The sequence below is a fragment of the Dromiciops gliroides genome, chromosome 3 (genome assembly GCF_019393635.1).
Source record: "Dromiciops gliroides isolate mDroGli1 chromosome 3, mDroGli1.pri, whole genome shotgun sequence".
Taxonomy (NCBI): domain Eukaryota; kingdom Metazoa; phylum Chordata; class Mammalia; order Microbiotheria; family Microbiotheriidae; genus Dromiciops; species Dromiciops gliroides.
The window spans coordinates 13,866,653-13,884,000 of NC_057863.1; the positions used below are offsets into that span (position 1 = coordinate 13,866,653).

Below are 17,348 nucleotides of genomic sequence, written 5' to 3' on the forward strand. Positions count from 1 at the left end.
CTGGTGAGAAGAATTAGATTAGATATATTTGGCCTAAGTGCTCTATGAACAGTACTTCCTTCAGAAAACCTGAATGCCCAGTCATGTTTATAATAAGGATAGGAATAAGGAGTGGGATTTCCCTACGGTAAGGTTCTCCTGATGAGGAAACACATTCTAGCAATGCTGGCTAGCATGTTCTCTGTAATTTGTTGTCATATAGAACTGCCAGGGGGCCAAAATTTGATATATGGAGCATTATTTGGGTGACTCGCCTTAATATTGGGGTCCCAGAAACATGAGGGACCCTTTTAGGTTCACCCTCCCCTCTGAACTACCCTTTTTAAATATTTCTCTCAGGCCAATAAGAAAGGAGCCTCTAAGCTTTAGTTCACAAAAGGATCAGATTTTATTACTTGGGAATTAATTAAACAACAAAGGTGAAACTAATAAAAATCAAAGATAAAGAAATAGGAAAATAGAAATACAGAAAAATATTCTTAACTCTAAGTTTAACCTATTTAACCCCAGACCATTTCTAATTAAGCTAGTTCAAAGGAGTTTAGGGTTTTCCGTAATTAACTCACCAATCCCCAGACTGTTTACAGTTGCTCGTGCCACCCAGAAAAGCAGCCGCCCAAGACAGAGTGAACACGTGCCACCACTGCAAGCACCAAAACCGGGAGAGTGCCTTCTGGAAGTCCCCTAGTGTCCCAGAAGAACCCTCCACCTCCCTTCAGGAAGCATTCAATCTTTCCTCCCCCAAAAGGGGAGGTCCTTCAAAAACTGCCTATGGAGAGTTCTCCTTCTGAGCTCAGTAGGATATGTAACCTCAGGGTGGGCCAGTTGTGGCCCCTCCCAAATGAGTCAGCTAAAAACAGGAATATTAATTTTACCACAAATAATTTTTACCACAAGAGGCAAAGTGATTCCCCTAGAGGCACACATACAATGTTTGTCAGATACAGGACTTGGAACCCATATCTTCCTGGCTCCAAGGGAATGCTAATGTTTGATTTGCTCCAATTTAGTGTGTGTGTGTGTGTGTCTGCATGTGTGTGTATGTGTGTGTGTACATGTAGCAGGGACAGGTTTTTGCCTTTTTTTGTACCCCCAGCACTTAGCACACTGCCGGGCACAGAGTAGGCACTTATTAAATGCTTGTTGACCAAATGACTCTCTACTCGTCATATCAGGCTGCCTCTCACTTAATACCTCTCACTCAATTATTAATTAATAAATTAATGAATTCACTTAATTAATGTGCTTGTGCCAGAGAATAGTGGGTACTGATTTAATGGTGACTCTTCTGACCCATTATGCCCTGATGGCCATGTTGACTACATTTCCCTCCTCCCCTAGGGTTCTTCACTATTGTTAAAGAGGGCTTGGTTGAAATTGCTCAGTCTCCCCACATTTGGCTCCAGCTGCTACCTGTTTTTGTTCCCTCGATTGTACCCCAGTTCCCTCTAGCCACTTCAGAGTCAGATGAACATTTATGAAGGAATATTTGTTTGAAACGTAATATAAGAACCAAGATACCAACTCCTGGGAAGCATCATTTCTTCCTGCCCCCACCCCCTTATTCTATCTCAGTCTTGGGACAGTGGAAGGGATCAGGTTCTCAGACTGACTCAGTTCCCTAATAGCACAACACTACCGAGTTCCAAGTCTGAGGGCCCCCTGGGCTTGCATCCCATCACCCCAACCCCTCCATTTGGTCTGGAATCCTACCTGCAAGGTCATCATAGCTCAAGTCCAGGTCTGAAGACTCCACACCCTAAAACTGAAAGAACAGATCAAAGAGAACAAAGCCCCAAATCCATTTCTTGGGGCCTAGAATTGGGGGCAGGAAGGTAGTCCCTTCCCCCACCAAGCTCAGCTTATGGTCCCCATGCTGTAGGTGAACCAGCCCTTCAGCCTTTCTGTATGCAGATAGAAAGAGAGAGAGAACACCCCAGTCTGGCAGCTTTTCAAACATAGCCTCTGCTGGTTACACAGTCAATGGAAAGATGCAGTCCTGGGGTAAGGGAACTAAGAATGGCTTCATCTAGAAACAAGGCCCTGGTGTCCCCCACACCCGGGCCTCCATGTTAGGTGATTTAGGCACAGGCAAAGCCAAACTCCATTATACTAACAAATCAGGATTAGGGAAGGGAACAAGGAAAGAAAATCTTGGTGAATCCTTTGGATTGAAGGGGGTCATTTGTAGTGAAAATCCAATACCAGATCACATCCAACAATCCATATTATTTCCCACATTTAGCAGCAGTTGCTTGTAGAACCACCTCGTAAAGATGGCCCAACACTAAGAACTTGCTTATTCTAATAAGGTTTACTGAATGACATTTATGATGGCCAGCAGAAGATTCAGGAGGGCTGTAGATAAGAGTGATGTCGACCCTTGGGTCAGCCAGCGGGAAAGCACAGCAGCTTCCAGTCTCTGAGGAGTGTGGGAGAAGTGGCAGCTCCCCAGATGGCTCATAGGGGTTGCAACACTCCAGATGGGGGGTTGGAAGCTGCACCAAAAAATGGCTCATCGACTTTCCCTTTTTATTGAGGAAAAAAATCCTCAACTCTTATATATGTCAGTGATTCTCTGGTTTCCAGGGACTCTGGGAAACTCATACCCTAAATAGAATAACATGAATAGCATCAGTATGTTCATCTATCTTATCCCTACTCATGATCAGATCACCTGTTATCTACAGAGCTAAGTGCTAGGATGCTATAGGGGGAAAAAAAGACTCCATTTGGTTGAGATTAGTATTACCTATAAAACCACAATTTGTGGGAGTCCATTTGATTGTTGAACTCTTCCAGGCCAGAGACTGTATTTTGCCATTCTTTCCAACCCCCAGTATATAGTGCCTGATTCATTTTATGCATATTAACAAATGTTTATTGACTAACTATTGACTAGAGAGATCTTCCCAGCCACTTAAAGATGCAAAGAAAAAATAGTGGAAAATAATACAATGCATAGGTAAACATGAATATAAAAACATCAATAGCCCATGGGTCCTATTCATCTCTCAATAACCCAATCATTTCCAAGGGAAATGCCCTTGAAGCATTTCACTCTGGTGAAAAGGCAACGGGACATTTTCTTAAGCAGTTAATGGCTTTTCCCTAGATACATTTTCTAGCAAACAATGCATTAATAATGTCATTTTCTAGCAAACAATTCATGCATAAAGGACAGCATTTGCAATTATAAAATGTCTAAATAATAAATACACTGAATATACATTATGAGCAGTAATATAGCAACCACAGGTAGGTAGGTAGGTACAGACAGTTTTATGTCAGTATGTGTGTCACTTGATAGCATTTGGGGGTGTCATGGTTCACGAATCACAGATTTAGAGCTGGAAAGGTCCCTCAAGTCTCCAAGAGATATGAGCAAATTTCTAGTCTGTTCCAAGCATGAAATAATCCCCCACTATAGCAGACCCGTGGCAGACTAACGTCTGCTAGAAGACAGCCAAGGAAGGAGTGCCCATAACCTCCCGAGATAGGCAGATGTAGTACCTTTGCCCATCCCTCCTGCTTTTCCATTCTGGGGCCAGACAGAACAAACCCTCCTTCACATGACAGCCTTCATATCCTTGCACACAGCTGGAATGTTCTACACCTTTGCTCCAGGTTTAACATGCCCAGTTCCTTCAGCCAAATGCCATGTGTCATGGACTCAAGCTCTTGACCATTGTGATTGCCTTCCTGTGGATGTTTTCCAGTTTACACTGTCTTCCAAGGAAGTTCTGATGAGGGCAGAGTACACTGAGACTATCTATCTCCTCCCTGTTCCTGGAAGCTCAGCCCCAGTTGTTGGCAGTCACATCATACTGCTAACTGCCATGGAGTTTTCAGTCCATTCAAATCCAGTGATGGTTTTTTTACAGAATAACTGTTACCTAACCATGGTTGCCCAATCTTGGACTTAATCTTGTGATATTGAACTTTTGTACTCAAGTATGTCTTTTTTTTTTTTCTGGTATGCAATTGGGGTTAAGTGACTTGTCCAGGGTCAAACAGCAGTAAGTGTCTGAGGCTAGATTTGAACTGAGGTCTTCCTGACTTCAGGGTGGGTGCTCTATCTACTGTGCTATCTAGCTGCCCCTAGTACAAGCCTTTATATTTATCTCTACTGAATTTCATTTTATTAGATTTATCCCAATGCCTTTCAAACCCCCATTTTAACTGTGTATTTGCTACCCTTCCCAGCTTTTTACCATTGAATCCAACCTCATTTTACAGAAAATGAAACTGAGACCCTCCCTTCAAGATGAAGTGACTTACCGAGGGTTACACCGGTAGTAAGTTCCAGAGTTAAGATTTGATCCCCAATTCCCTGATTCCACATGTAACTTTCTTTGTATCATCCCACTCTCCCTGTTATGCTATTGAGTCGTGATAGAAATACTCTATCTGAGGGCCTTCAGAAATTAAAGCCAAAATTGAATGAGCTAATGGGTTTAATGTGTTTTGAAATCTTAAAGTATGATTTTAAAATGTCAGCTAGGGGCAGCTAGGTGGCACAGTGGATAAAGCACTGGCCCTGGATTCAGGAGGACCTGAGTTTAAATCCTGCCTCAGACACTTGACACTATCTGTGTGACCCTGGGCAAGTCACTTAACCCTCATTGCCCTGCAAAAAAAAAAAAATCAGCTAGCTCTGCCTTTATTATCCTATTTGGAACTATTCCCTCTCTTGGAACTTTTCTCCCTTCACTTGCCTCCTACCACTCGCTCTTCTTTCTCTATTGCTGGTTCTCTTCAATACCATTCTGTACTGTTTCATTGCAATTTGAACTAGGTCTAAAACACAACCCATCATCTTCCCCCTCAGTGAGATTTTCCTTCTGACTTCCTTATTTTTCCTAATGGTGCTATTATTTTCCCAATCATTCAGACTCAAACTACTGAGTCACCTTTGACCTCTCCTTCCATATCTCCCTCTTCAGGACATCATATCCAGTATGATGTCTCTATCATTCATTACTTCCTTTCCATTTTATCTGTCACTACCTGGTTCAGACTTTTCTCAATTCACAACTTCAATAATCCTTCCATCTTATTTTTGGGCCTTGAGTTTCTCCCCCCCTTCAGTCAATTCTACACACTGGAAATATCAATTTTCTTAGGATGCTCCTTTGATCATTCATGCAAGCCCCTTGCCCAAGAGTTAGAAAAAGCTCAATATTTCTTATAAGAGAAAATACTGAATTTTTAGTCTGGTATTTAAAGCTCTCCTAACCCCTAGTCAAGCCAATACCTATATGTTCTGCTGTATTATAACAATTGTATATCGGAGACAGCTTGTATGGTCTCTTGAGAAGCCAATAGTTAAATTTCCAGTGTGACCAATTTATACTGTGGAAATTGGTAAATGCTACAAATGAGAGCTTGATTTATTTTTTTATTAACTGTATTGACAAGAAAGTGATAGAAAATATCAATTAAGCAAGATTAAACTTAAAAGTGAGTCATGGGGGCAGCTAGGTGACACAGTGGATAAAGCACCAGCCCTGGATTCAGGAGTACCTGAGTTCAAATCCAGGCTCAGACACTTGACACTTACTAGCTGTGTGACCCTGGGCAAGTCACTTAACCCCCATTGCCCCGCAAAAAAAAAAAAAGTGAGTCATGTATGTATTTTTTTTCTGATGAGCCAGTTAGTAAATACTGACCAGTGTACCCCTGTCTACCTACCACTGCTTCCTTCTAGCAACCCTCATCTTAAACCAAGCTCTTCAACTCAACCACTCCCTAAATGTACTAAATATACTGCCTCCTGGACTTTGCACTTAAAATGATCTCCTCCCCATGTCTCATAGCCCTACAAAGAGGCTTTGTGGCTAAGTTTGAGAAAACAACTCCCTGTGTCATGATTAATTGGGTTATAAATGATGAAATTTCTATTCAAAGAAGGAAGCACCAATGTCTTATGATGGTTAACCTCAAGGGTGAAAGAGGGGTAGAGAAGAAAAGAGACTGAGTCAGCTGACTCTACAATAACTTGGTTACTGTGCTGAGTGAATGGGATCTTCTAGAACTCCCAAAGGCCTTGGAATAGGTCAGTCTTAGAAGAAGGCACAAGCAACCAGCTGATATTCCTAAATTGGGAATTTATTACTTTAAAAATGCCGTTTTAATAACTTAGTTGATTGACAGAATGCCTCTCCCTTCTGAATATCTCAATTTCATGAAGAGCAAAGGGCAAAGGGGTCTTTTGTGAATTTTTTTGTTTCTAGACGTACAATTTCTGCTTGACCACTGATGAATCTGTTCTGAGGATGTCAGTCAATTTCCCATACCCAGATACTATGAGTTAATTAGCTACATGAATTGTCAGGATCGTGGCTTTTCCCGGTGTTTGAAAAGTAAATTCAATGAAAGGAATACTTATTAAGAATGAATTATGTGCAAAGCTGAGGATACAGAGCCAAAGTTGAAAACAATCCCTGTCTTCAGGGACCTTTCAACTCAGGGGAAACAATTAAGAAGGTTTTTAAAGAGCTACTTGTTAAACAGTGGGTGAGAGGGTGGGGGAAGTATGCTGTGACTTTTCCTATGAAATAGAATACTGGAGAGCACATAGTCAACACAAAATAAATTGAATTACATACCCAGTCAACAACATATCACTTTAGCCAGGAAAATCGGCCCCATCTCTTCTTGATGATGCAGCATTTATGTTCCATCTGATTTGGGGGGGAGGGTTGCCTCCCTTAGTCATACTATGGTAATTTCAACAAAATCCTAGGCTCACCCTCTGCTGAAATGTATTTTACTTCAATTCCATTTAACGAACCTTTATTTCAGTAGTGTAGACAGACAGCTGATGATGAAAATGGATTTCAAACATATTCATGTGAGCTTATTTTCCATAAAAAATGCCAGACCCACTGAAGGGGGTGTTTACTTAAATCATCCTCTCATAACTCATTGTATTAAAGCTGAAAAGTTACACTCAGGTGTCACGGCATCACCTAGATACTACTTATAATAAAAAAGGGGGGAAGGCTAATAACTTCACAAAATAATACTGCACCCCCCCAACCTCCAAACATTTTATCTTTCCTGGCCAGAGAAATTGTGTTAACAGCATGCTAGCAAGAATCATATTTAAACATAATTTTTGCTAACACGATTTTTACTGCAGTGTGGGCAGGGCCCTAAATACATTTCTCACTACTGCATCTATTTTTAATTTCTGATTCAGTATGGAATTCTTAATTCACTGTCACTAAGTTGCAGGCTACTTACAAAAGCTTAGGTGAAACAGCACCTACAGAACATTTAAAAGTCTCAGTAATACACTATAATGGATTTTCTTTCAAAAGATGAAAAGATTCTGTCTGGCTTATTTCTCCCCATCCCCACCCCCTTCAATTTCAGGAAACAGAATTTCTTGCATTACCCATCAAATTCATCACCCAACCAATTTCTTGTTAGAGATGACCTTCATGGAATTCAAGATTCAATGAGTTCATTAGCAATCCAAGGGAATCTAGAGAAAAGAAGACATCTGGTCATTCTCCAAAGTGACCTGAGAGTGTGGTTGGTTGATTTTAATATTTTTAAAAACGATTACATGATTTCTGTCTTTCCTTGGAAGACTTGCATGCATGGCCAGACTCCGATCTTTTTTTTTTTTAATTGTTGTTGCTGTTAAAAACAAAACAAAACAAATGGCCAGTTGGTATTGTGCAACGTATCTTTATTTTTAATTTTTTTTGTCATGATTTTGAGTCATGGGCTTATAAGATTCAAACATTACTCATGGGACAAGGTTAAAAAGAAGCCAGACTTCGGGAAAAGGGCAAAAGTGTATGAGATATGCATTTTGATCCCTCCCAGTGGACTTGGTGAGGTCTTTAAAAAATCTTGAGGTCCTCATCCAAAGTCAAACAGCATTCTGTGTGGAAACAGGCTTACATCCACTTTACGATGTAACAATTTCTCAGGAGCATAGCCTGTGCAGCAGAGAGTGGAGGAAATGCAAAAGTCAGCCCAGCAGTAATAGTTAGTTTAGGTTAAATCACATAGACAACAGCATCAAAACAAATTGCCATTGTTTGGAAGCTGCAGACAGCCTTTGAATTGCCTTATTTCATACCTGTAAATATTATTTGACTGAGGATAAATGGCACATAGGGATGAGAATTTGGTAGCTTTATTAGCTGTGATTAAGCACTGATTGTTTTTAATTTGTTCAACTGTTTCTCCTGAATAAAATAACAATTTGTATTTCCTCTCCCAGCTTTATATTCCCCTCTCTAATTTCCTTCCTACTCTTAAGCTTTTGTCCATTATTTGCTATTATTGTTATCCATTATTGGTGGTGAGAGATACTTTGAGGTGGAGGATAAAGACAGCCGCAGAGGCAGGAAAACCTGGGTTCAAGTCTTGTCTCCGACACCTACTGACTGTGTGACCTTGGGCAAGTCACTTAATAGACACAGTGTTCTAGGCCCCTGGTGTCAAATCCAATAGAAATGGGGGCCATTAAACATTATAAGAGCATCCCTCAACGTCTGTATTGATTTAGAAAACCACAAATTCACATTATCTGTGGTCTATTGAATTTGTATTTATTTTGTTAAGTATTTCCCAAATACATTTTAATCTGATTTGACACATTTGTTTGACACCTCTGGTCTAGGTCATTCTTCAAGACTATAAATTACAGAGAAAATACCACCTTGAATTGACATTGGAAGGAGTTTTCTCACCTAAAAGTTTTCTATGCAAGTAAAACACAGGTTCAGTCTCTATTCCTATTAGTAATGAAAGTCATTTCCCCTTTCAATTTAAAGATTAAACCAGCAAAGAAACCTTAGTGTTGTTTTCCCAAGTCTCTAAATCAGTTGATTCCCATGAATATTGGAGATCTTTGTATTATTTGTGGTGCACAGTTTGGTGAGATGAAGGATCTTTCGTGTCCTCAAGAGATGGGATTTTTGGTTTGTTTGTATTTTTTTTTAATTTGGGGAGAAAACCTGATATGAAGAAGCAGCCTTTTAGCATTTGTGAACTTTGAGACAAAAGCAATTTTACTGAAATGATTTCCCAATAGTGGCGGTATCTCCAATCATTTGGTGATATTCCTGATGTTTAAAAATAAACGCATTCTCTATTACTTTGTATTTCTCAACTGGATTCTGTCTTCCTTAGACCTGGGACCTCAGAGAAGTGGACTGCCTTTAATTGGTGTCTGATTTGTGACTGTTTCCTCCCTCCCCCCCCCAAATTCTCCACATTACACCTTCTCAATGTGCCCAGGCCTCCCCCAGTTCTTTTCTTTTTTTTTTTTTGTTTCAGAGGGAGGTTTAATTATCCCGATACAAGTATACATCAAAGTTTCTCATTGAAAGACATCAAGGTCCTGGGAGTCCATTCTGAGCATTTCACATTTGTGTCCGATCAGGATTTCCCGAGAAGAGCAGTCCCCAAAAAGTCTTCCATCCCTAGACCCTAAGATTGACAAGATAGCTTAATTGTCCTTCTTAAATTTGCCATCACTGTATGGTACCCAATCCAGAATCAGACGCCAGTCAGTGGCCCAAACCAGCCCCACGGCACCAACAGCACCCCATGTGCCTGCTGTGGGAAGCCAGTACTTGACCAGCTCCTTGTAGCGTGGCCCCAGGAACTTGTTCAGCATTGCTGCCCTGCTCTCCTCAGCGCCGGCTCGGCCTCACATTAGCTTGTCAACTGGTCAGCCTCAGGGTCACCCTGGTCCTCAGCGACCTCCCCCAGTTCTTTTAATATTTCAGGCAAACCAGAGCCATGTTCAGTAAGCTCTTTCTCCACAAGAGAAGACAATTGCAAAGCATCATTGCATAGTAGAGTGACAGATGCTTTGGTGTTCTGGAAGAGCTGTGCAGTGGTTCGGGATGGACCTAGGTGGTACAATGCGTGGGCTTGAGGTTGGAGGGCAAGGAGACACTCAGAAAACATTTGCTAGTTAACAAAGAGCATTGCTTAGGTAGCAGGGCAGGGTGCTTAGATCAAAAGAAAGCTATTCAACCAGGCTATATCTGATTCAGCAGAGTATGGCTTCCTGGGTTCTATGATACCTATGCTGGTCTTCCATTCTAGCCTGAGGAAGCATGGGGAGAGCCTCATGGCTTGGCTTTTGTGAATTCTAGAAACCAAGAAGCAACCTCAATGGGTGAGAATTTAGTTCTTCGCAGCCCTCATACAGGTAGAGGGAGTGGATTGATACAATGATAGTAGCTTACATGTCCATGTGAGTGCCAGCCCGGCTTAGTCAATGCACAGAGTGGAACTGGATGCCAGGAAAACTTGAGTCGATTCCCACCCTCGACACGTCCTGGCTGGGTGATCACTGGCAAGTCAAGCACGTTGACAGCGCGGGAAGAAGATGAGTGGCAGTGTAGGTGCGCCCCTCCACGGAGAGAAGGGAAGTTGCTCACATGGGAGCTCATCATAGCGATGGCATCACTGGCCTGGCCTCGCCCCCTCCATAACATTTGTATAACACCTCGAGACTGGCAAGGAACTTTGTTCTATCGCAACCTAGTAGTCATCCTCTGGAGGCAGGACAGGCTCCATTACTCCCATTGTGCAGATGATGATAGAAGCTGGAAAGAGTTAAGTGACTTGCTTAAGGTTAACCAGCAGTTGAAGTAAGTGATACGGTTACCTTCTGTTTGAATCCTGGCTCTAGCATTTAGGAGATAAGTGACCTCTGATGAGTTGATAAATCTTTCTGACTCTCAGTTTCCACATCTGTAAAATGGGGCTAATAATGAACCTACCCAATAGGTCTTTTGTGAGGATCAAATGAGAATATGACACTATCTCAATTACATATATACACATATACACTTAGACACATATGTGTATTTGAGGAAGCACATGTAATTGCATTCTCTATGTCTATATGTGTATATATGTATATACAGATATGCATATGTTATGTATTCATCTGCCTATACCTGTGTGTGTATAAACTTTGCAAGGGCATATAACCTATATACAAATGTTCTTCTTAGTCCTGCAGTGGTGACAGTGCTTTGTCAAAGTTAAAACATGCTAAAATTGAGCTCTTGTCATTATTTAATGTTTGTCTCCCTTCTACTGGCTAGCATGGTACTTTATACCCCCCCCCCCCTCGCATGGGTGTGTGTGTGTGTGTGTGTGTGTTTGACTATCCCAGGACTTGAGATGTGACTACAGACACCAGCACTTCTCTGGGACCTGCAGATCCTGGGCAGGGGCTTTAGAGACCCCTTAGGGTAAGCCCCCCTTTTTTAGAGATAAGAAAACAGAGGCCCAGAGAGGTTAACATCACCCACGGAGTTATTAGCCAGTGAAGGAATTGAACTCAGGTCCTCTGAACCCCAAGTGCCATGGCTGAAGAAATCATGACTACAGCCACCTTGGTGATGTGTTCCTTCCAACTCCACCCGTCTTCTCCTCATAGAGGAGACAAGTGAACTCCATCAGAGAGCTAGTGCTCCCAGCCTTTTGGGCCAAGGAGGACCCACTTGAACCAGTCTTTCTGTGCCCAAGACTTTGATGACCAGTCACCCCCTACCACCAGCACAGAAGCATCCGAATAGGACATTTGGTGGGCATTCTATGCTCAGGAGATACTTTAATTTTCATCTGGGCATTGAGGGAAAAGGAGTCCCCCCCTCACTCCCATGCCAATCTATCATCCTGAAATGTATAACAATTCTCAGATACTGCCAAGTGCACTCTTCTTAAGCCAGCTCGTGGGACCCTCCCTGGCCCTACAGCAGCCAATCTTTTGGCCAAGCAATTGCTCATCAGCACCTCCCCCAGATCACGGGCAACAGAGATAAAAGCTGAAACTTCAATTAGTCCATTTAAGTACTTATTAGTGTCTCTGATTTAAAAAGAAAAAGAAAAAAGGTTTCAGACAGGAGAAGACCCACATTGTAGGTAGTTAGATTAGGGGATGATTTGTGACGTTTTCTTTTACTTAGAAGACTTGGGTCTCAAAAGTCTGCTCCCATTTATCGGAATTTAAATTTGGATACTTCCTTTGGGCTTTTCACCATCTGTGGGATGATGTCTTCTTTATTTCTTACCACAAAAGGTCTGTGTGTGAGCAGAGTATTTGTATCATTATGCCCATTTAATGGAAGTTTATCCAGGTCCCTTAAAAATATACTGAAATGGAGATTGGTACCTCAGAGAAACATGTTTTGTTCCATACCTATCTCCCCATGAGAAGTCCAAGGATTTCTTTCATGGTTTTCCTTCCCCGCCCTCTTCCCTTGCCCCTAAATAAACTACCATCTTATTCTAAAAAAAAAAAAATACTGAAATGGGGGCAGCTAGGTGGCACAGTGGATAAAGCACCTGCCTTGGATTCAGTAGGACCTGAGTTCAAATTTGACCTCAGACACTTGACAGGTACAAGCTATGTGACCCGGGCAAGTCACTTAACCCTCATTGCAAAATATACTGAAACAAACAAATGAATAAATAATCGACAAATGAATAAGTAAATTAACAAAGAAAAAGAAAAAGAAATGGCTAAATAGATAGACATAGACAGCTGAATGAATGAACAAATGAATGAATGAATGAATGAATGAATGAATGAATGAATGAATGAATGAATAAATGTGTGTGCAAACTCTCTGGGCCTCAGATTCCCCATATGCCTTTAAGAAATATTTAAGAGGGTGGCTAAGTGGCACAGTGGATAAAGCACCGGCCCTGGATTCAGGAGTACCTGAGTTCAAATCCGGCCTCAGACACTTGACACTTACTAGCTATATGACCCTGGGCAAGTCACTTAACCCCCATTGCCCCGCAGACAAAAAAAAGTCAATAAAAAAAGAAATATTTAAGTGGGGGGCAGCTAGGTGGCTCATTGGCCCTGAATTCAGGAGGACCAGAGTTCAAATCCAGTCTCAGACACTTGACACTAGCTGTGTGACCCTGGGCAAGTCATTTAACCCTCATTGCCCCTACCAAAAAAAAACAATTTAAGTGGAATGTGCTGTCTCCAGAGGTGGTTAGCCCCTTCACTTGGCATTTTGAAGCAAAATTTAGGTGTTCATTTTCTATGTTGTCAAGGGGATCCTTATTCAGGTACTGCTTAGACTGGATAGCTTCTGATGTCCCTTCCAACTGAGATTCTCACATTCTGAAGTACTCGTAGCTAATTGTGGCAATCACAAAGCTAGATCCCAGGTGTCCTGACCACTTTCCCAACCAGTTTCTCTATTTCTCTGGTTACCAGATGGGTTAGTAGATAAAGGGCTGGATTTGACATTAGAGATGCCTAGGTTCAAATCCTACTTCAGATACCAGCACTCTCAGGCTCAGTTACCCCATCTGTAACAAGGGCATAATAGTAGCACCCACCTATTGGGAGGTTGTGAATATCAAATGACATTCTGTTTAAAGGACTTTGCAGACCTTAAAGCAGACTAATATTGTTATTGAAACATGTTGAGTTCTATAAGATACTTATCTAAAGTTTAATTCAGGAAACACTGAAAACACCTTACTGTTTAGCATGAATCTCCATGGGGAAAACCAAGCAAACTCAGTCTAAGTAATTTAGCAATCTCCTCAAATCACAGGCATGTATTCCCATCCAGTTTGCCCATATGAATTGAAAAATTTCAGTTCATGGTTCACCTTTGACACCCAACTCTGTATTCATTGATAAAGGTCTATCGTTTCCTTGAATGTGTACAGTTGGTCCCCAACAGGAAGTGAGTAATCATTAGTTCATTTAGATTTCATACGTGACTTCTCTCTTTGTCATTGCTGCTTTCAGTTTCTCAAAACTGACTAGCCAGAATCCACAGCTGGGATTGCTGTGAGGCAAATGACTGAGCAAATTAGTCTGATAACTTTTCACACTTGTCCTAGTGTGGTCATAGTGGGGAGAAAGGAGAAGACCTTGGATGAAATGTGCCTAACAGCTACTTTCTACTGACACAAGCCAGTTGTTGGACATGACCTTAGAGCTGGGACAAACTCCTCTCGGGTAAAAAATGCAGCCATGAGCCAGAGTGCCCGCCAAATGTGAATGTTTCTTCATTGGCAAGACGTCTTGTCCACACCTTCATTCAGAGCTATAAAGGTTTGCCAAGACAAATAGTACAGTAAATTTAACTTTTCTCATTCTTTGTTGACATAAGGGATTTCTTGTTTTTGAGTTCCCAACTAAGTGTGCCATTACCTTTCTTCACATTTCTTCATAGAGTCTACTTGGCATCAATTCCAGCAGCTGAAATTCCTGAACACTGTGAAACTATTTTTTCCCCATTCTGACGCCAGAAACATGACTTAAGAAACATTCAACCTGGAATGCCCTATGTGTGAGAGACTGAGCATGTCATGGCGGGAAAGTCCAGAATGATGTTGCTCTATTGCCAAGGGAATGCTGTGAATGCTCTAAATGATGCTTTGTCAAGTCACCTAAACTTGGCATCCTTTGTCATCTTCAAATCTCAGGAGATGATGATTTCTGTGGAATTCTGAGAAGCAGATAAAGGAGTGGCCTCCTATGAAAAACAAACAAATGAACAGAAAGACAAAACCCCAACCAGAGTCTTGGCCAATGTGCTGCACATTTCTTTCTCAGACTTCCTCTGTACAAGAGATGAAATATCAGAGGAGGAAGAAACATTTCTAAAGAACTACTTTTGTGAGGTCTTGGCTACAGAGGCATCTTAGATAATGAAACAAGTTTCAGTACAATTACAACGTGAAAAAATGCTGAGAATTTATATAAATAGTTCCATTAGGGAATATTTACCTACTGAGAGCCATGAGTGGGAATATTGCTAACATCCATAAAAACTTTCACATCTAAAAATCATTTTGAAAGTTAAGTAAAATATGGTTAACTTCCCCTGTTTGTGAAGCATTGGGGGGAGGAGAGGGCTCAACCAAAATAAATGACTACATGTACCAAAGTATGACATGTTTGTTGGAGTAAGCGCTGCAAAATGAAAAATGAAATTTCAGAAGTCAGTTTAAATTATCCATGATTTTTGGATACCTAGTTACTCTATAACTAGGATAGGGTTACTGGGGCTTTCTCTCAGGGTGCTGAATTTGGAGGGCACTAATAGAATTTTCAGTCCATTTCAACTCAGTTCAATCTAATAAACTACTAAATGCTTTTTATGGGCCAGGTGCTATGTCAGGTACTGGGGGCATAAAGACAAAAACAGAACACCACTTCAGGAACTTACATTCAAGATGACATTCTGCCATACCTTAGCAACTTAGAAATAATGAAATTCAGCACCTAGTTACCAAGGACAAAGAGTTAAAATAGAAAACTACCAGATGGTGGAGTAGTTACATGTCCCAGGTCCAGTTTCTGGCCCTTATTCTAGTTACAGAATTAGGTAATTAGAGACCCTGTGGTCTCTGCCCTTGAACATTTCTTGTATAAACAGCCCATTTGGTGACTTCATTCAAAGTCCATGATCATAGTATCCAGAGAATAGAAACTGCATTGCAATTGACCACCCTTGAGAAAGAAAGCATTAGACTACCTGATGTAGAAAGGCCAGAAGGCCCATCTCAAAGTCCTTCGAGAAGATTTCAGAAGTCTGATCAAAGAGATGGCATAAGAAGCCCAGATTTTTCTGGTTAATTACCATTCTTAGAAGCTATCATGGCAATTGTAGTAACCTACCCTTGACCTTCCTCCTAAGAACACCAGCACTAGCCTGTCAGGACTTGGAACATGATTTGAATTATAGCCACTGGAGATGAACAGTATTAAGATGCTTTTCATGCTCAGACACTTTCCATCCCCACCCTCCCTAAAACAATCCTCTGAGGAACTCGACTCATAGACATAAGCTTCTCTTCATTCTCCTGGTGCGTCAAGAATGCAATTTTGCTGCTATTACCTGAAATAAAAGAAGGGCACCATATTTTAAAATGCAGCCAATTTAGTGATTTAATTGATTTTCATAATGAAAATTAAATCTATTTCATATTCAACATATGCAAAAAGTAGATTTGGCCATGCTCAAAATAGCTGTACATTTTCTAAACTTATCTTTTCCATTCCATCAATGTGTTCACAGCGGGATAGAAAAGAGGTCTATTGAAATGACAGGAGCCTGTTTTTACAGTTTTGATATGTGGGCATTTGTAGAGGTAATAAATTTGGGATGATTTTTCTTCCAATTCCCAATTCTCAGATGCCTCTTTGTTATATGAATAAATTCGGGATGCACATCTAGCTGAGGTAACTGTTTCCTCATTCCTGGGCATCTCTGAATGTGGTTTAGGAATGAATTTCCATTTTCTATTAAGCAGATGAATGTCTTATTGTTATTATTTTGCTTTCTGACTAACTGAAATGAGTCACATTGCTAAATATTGTCATCATTAATAAAATTCCATGGCTGTAACTATAGGCAATGATAAAAATATGTTGACACTATGAGTGAATGCATGTTGTACTGATCTTACCACACTGACCCCATTTTCCCATGGGAATTACAAAAGCAGAACTCATGCATTGAACCTGCCTTAATGCTTAAATCTAGCTACATGCTTTAGTTTATATCTGGCTTTATTAGGACAATGGATGAAAGTTAGATCTAGTGATATACTTTCTTTCTCTATAATCCTTGTGAACGTTTTGCAAAATTGATAATTGTGACAAGTCTTGCCATGTTGGATTCAAGGATGAAGTAGCTGCAAAGGGGTAATCAAGAAGAAAATTCTCAAAAAGGCAATGTTGAATAAATTTCCCACCTTTCTAAACTCCTTCAAAACTGACATATAGTAACTATAATATCTGCCCTTTAAGCACTGGGAAAGAAGCTTGTCTTGACATATTTCCAGATGTTTTCTGTTTCTTTTCAAGGATTACATAAACCCTTTGTATATATTGTATATCATATGTTATACAGTGTAACTTTAGAGACATTCTTAATGGCTACTGTACTATTAGTTTACAAATGCACTCAAAATATCAACTTAAAGAGTTCAAATTTCAAGTCTATTTAGTATATCTACATATCAAAGCATCAATCTTTGTATCCATCTCCATAGCCTTCTGTTGAATGATTGAAGGGAATGTTGTTACATATTAACCACAGCTTTCTGATGTTTGGTGGAAAGCTTACTTTATTTGTGTTTTTCCTAGTAAGCTCAGTTACCTGGTGGGTGGCAGGTAGGATCTCCATACAACCAGCATCTGGTATCTTAGCTCTGAAGCCCCAGAACCTGATAATTAGCTCATCCTGGGTTGAATAAGCCCTGGGAAAACCAGTCCATAAAACCCAAACTCATCAGGGACTGACACGGCAGAAAATCAATTAATTAATTTGTAAAGGAGGCTATAACTTTCCAGG

The 17,348-nt window shown here is 40.7% G+C and overlaps 1 protein-coding gene across 1 annotated transcript; it reads right to left on the reverse strand.

The window, feature by feature from the left end:
- Window positions 1-9,239: 9,239 nt before the first annotated feature.
- On the reverse strand, window positions 9,240-9,928 carry LOC122750503 (cytochrome b-c1 complex subunit 10-like). The gene has a single exon (XM_043997243.1). It carries the CDS (start codon window positions 9,650-9,652, stop codon window positions 9,482-9,484), a length of 171 nt encoding a protein of 56 aa, XP_043853178.1. The 5' UTR covers window positions 9,653-9,928; the 3' UTR covers window positions 9,240-9,481.
- Window positions 9,929-17,348: the final 7,420 nt, after the last annotated feature.

Bases quoted from the DNA above. Each gene is read 5' to 3' on its own strand.
- LOC122750503 (XM_043997243.1), bottom strand. From the start codon at position 9,652: ATGCTGAACAAGTTCCTGGGGCCACGCTACAAGGAGCTGGTCAAGTAC.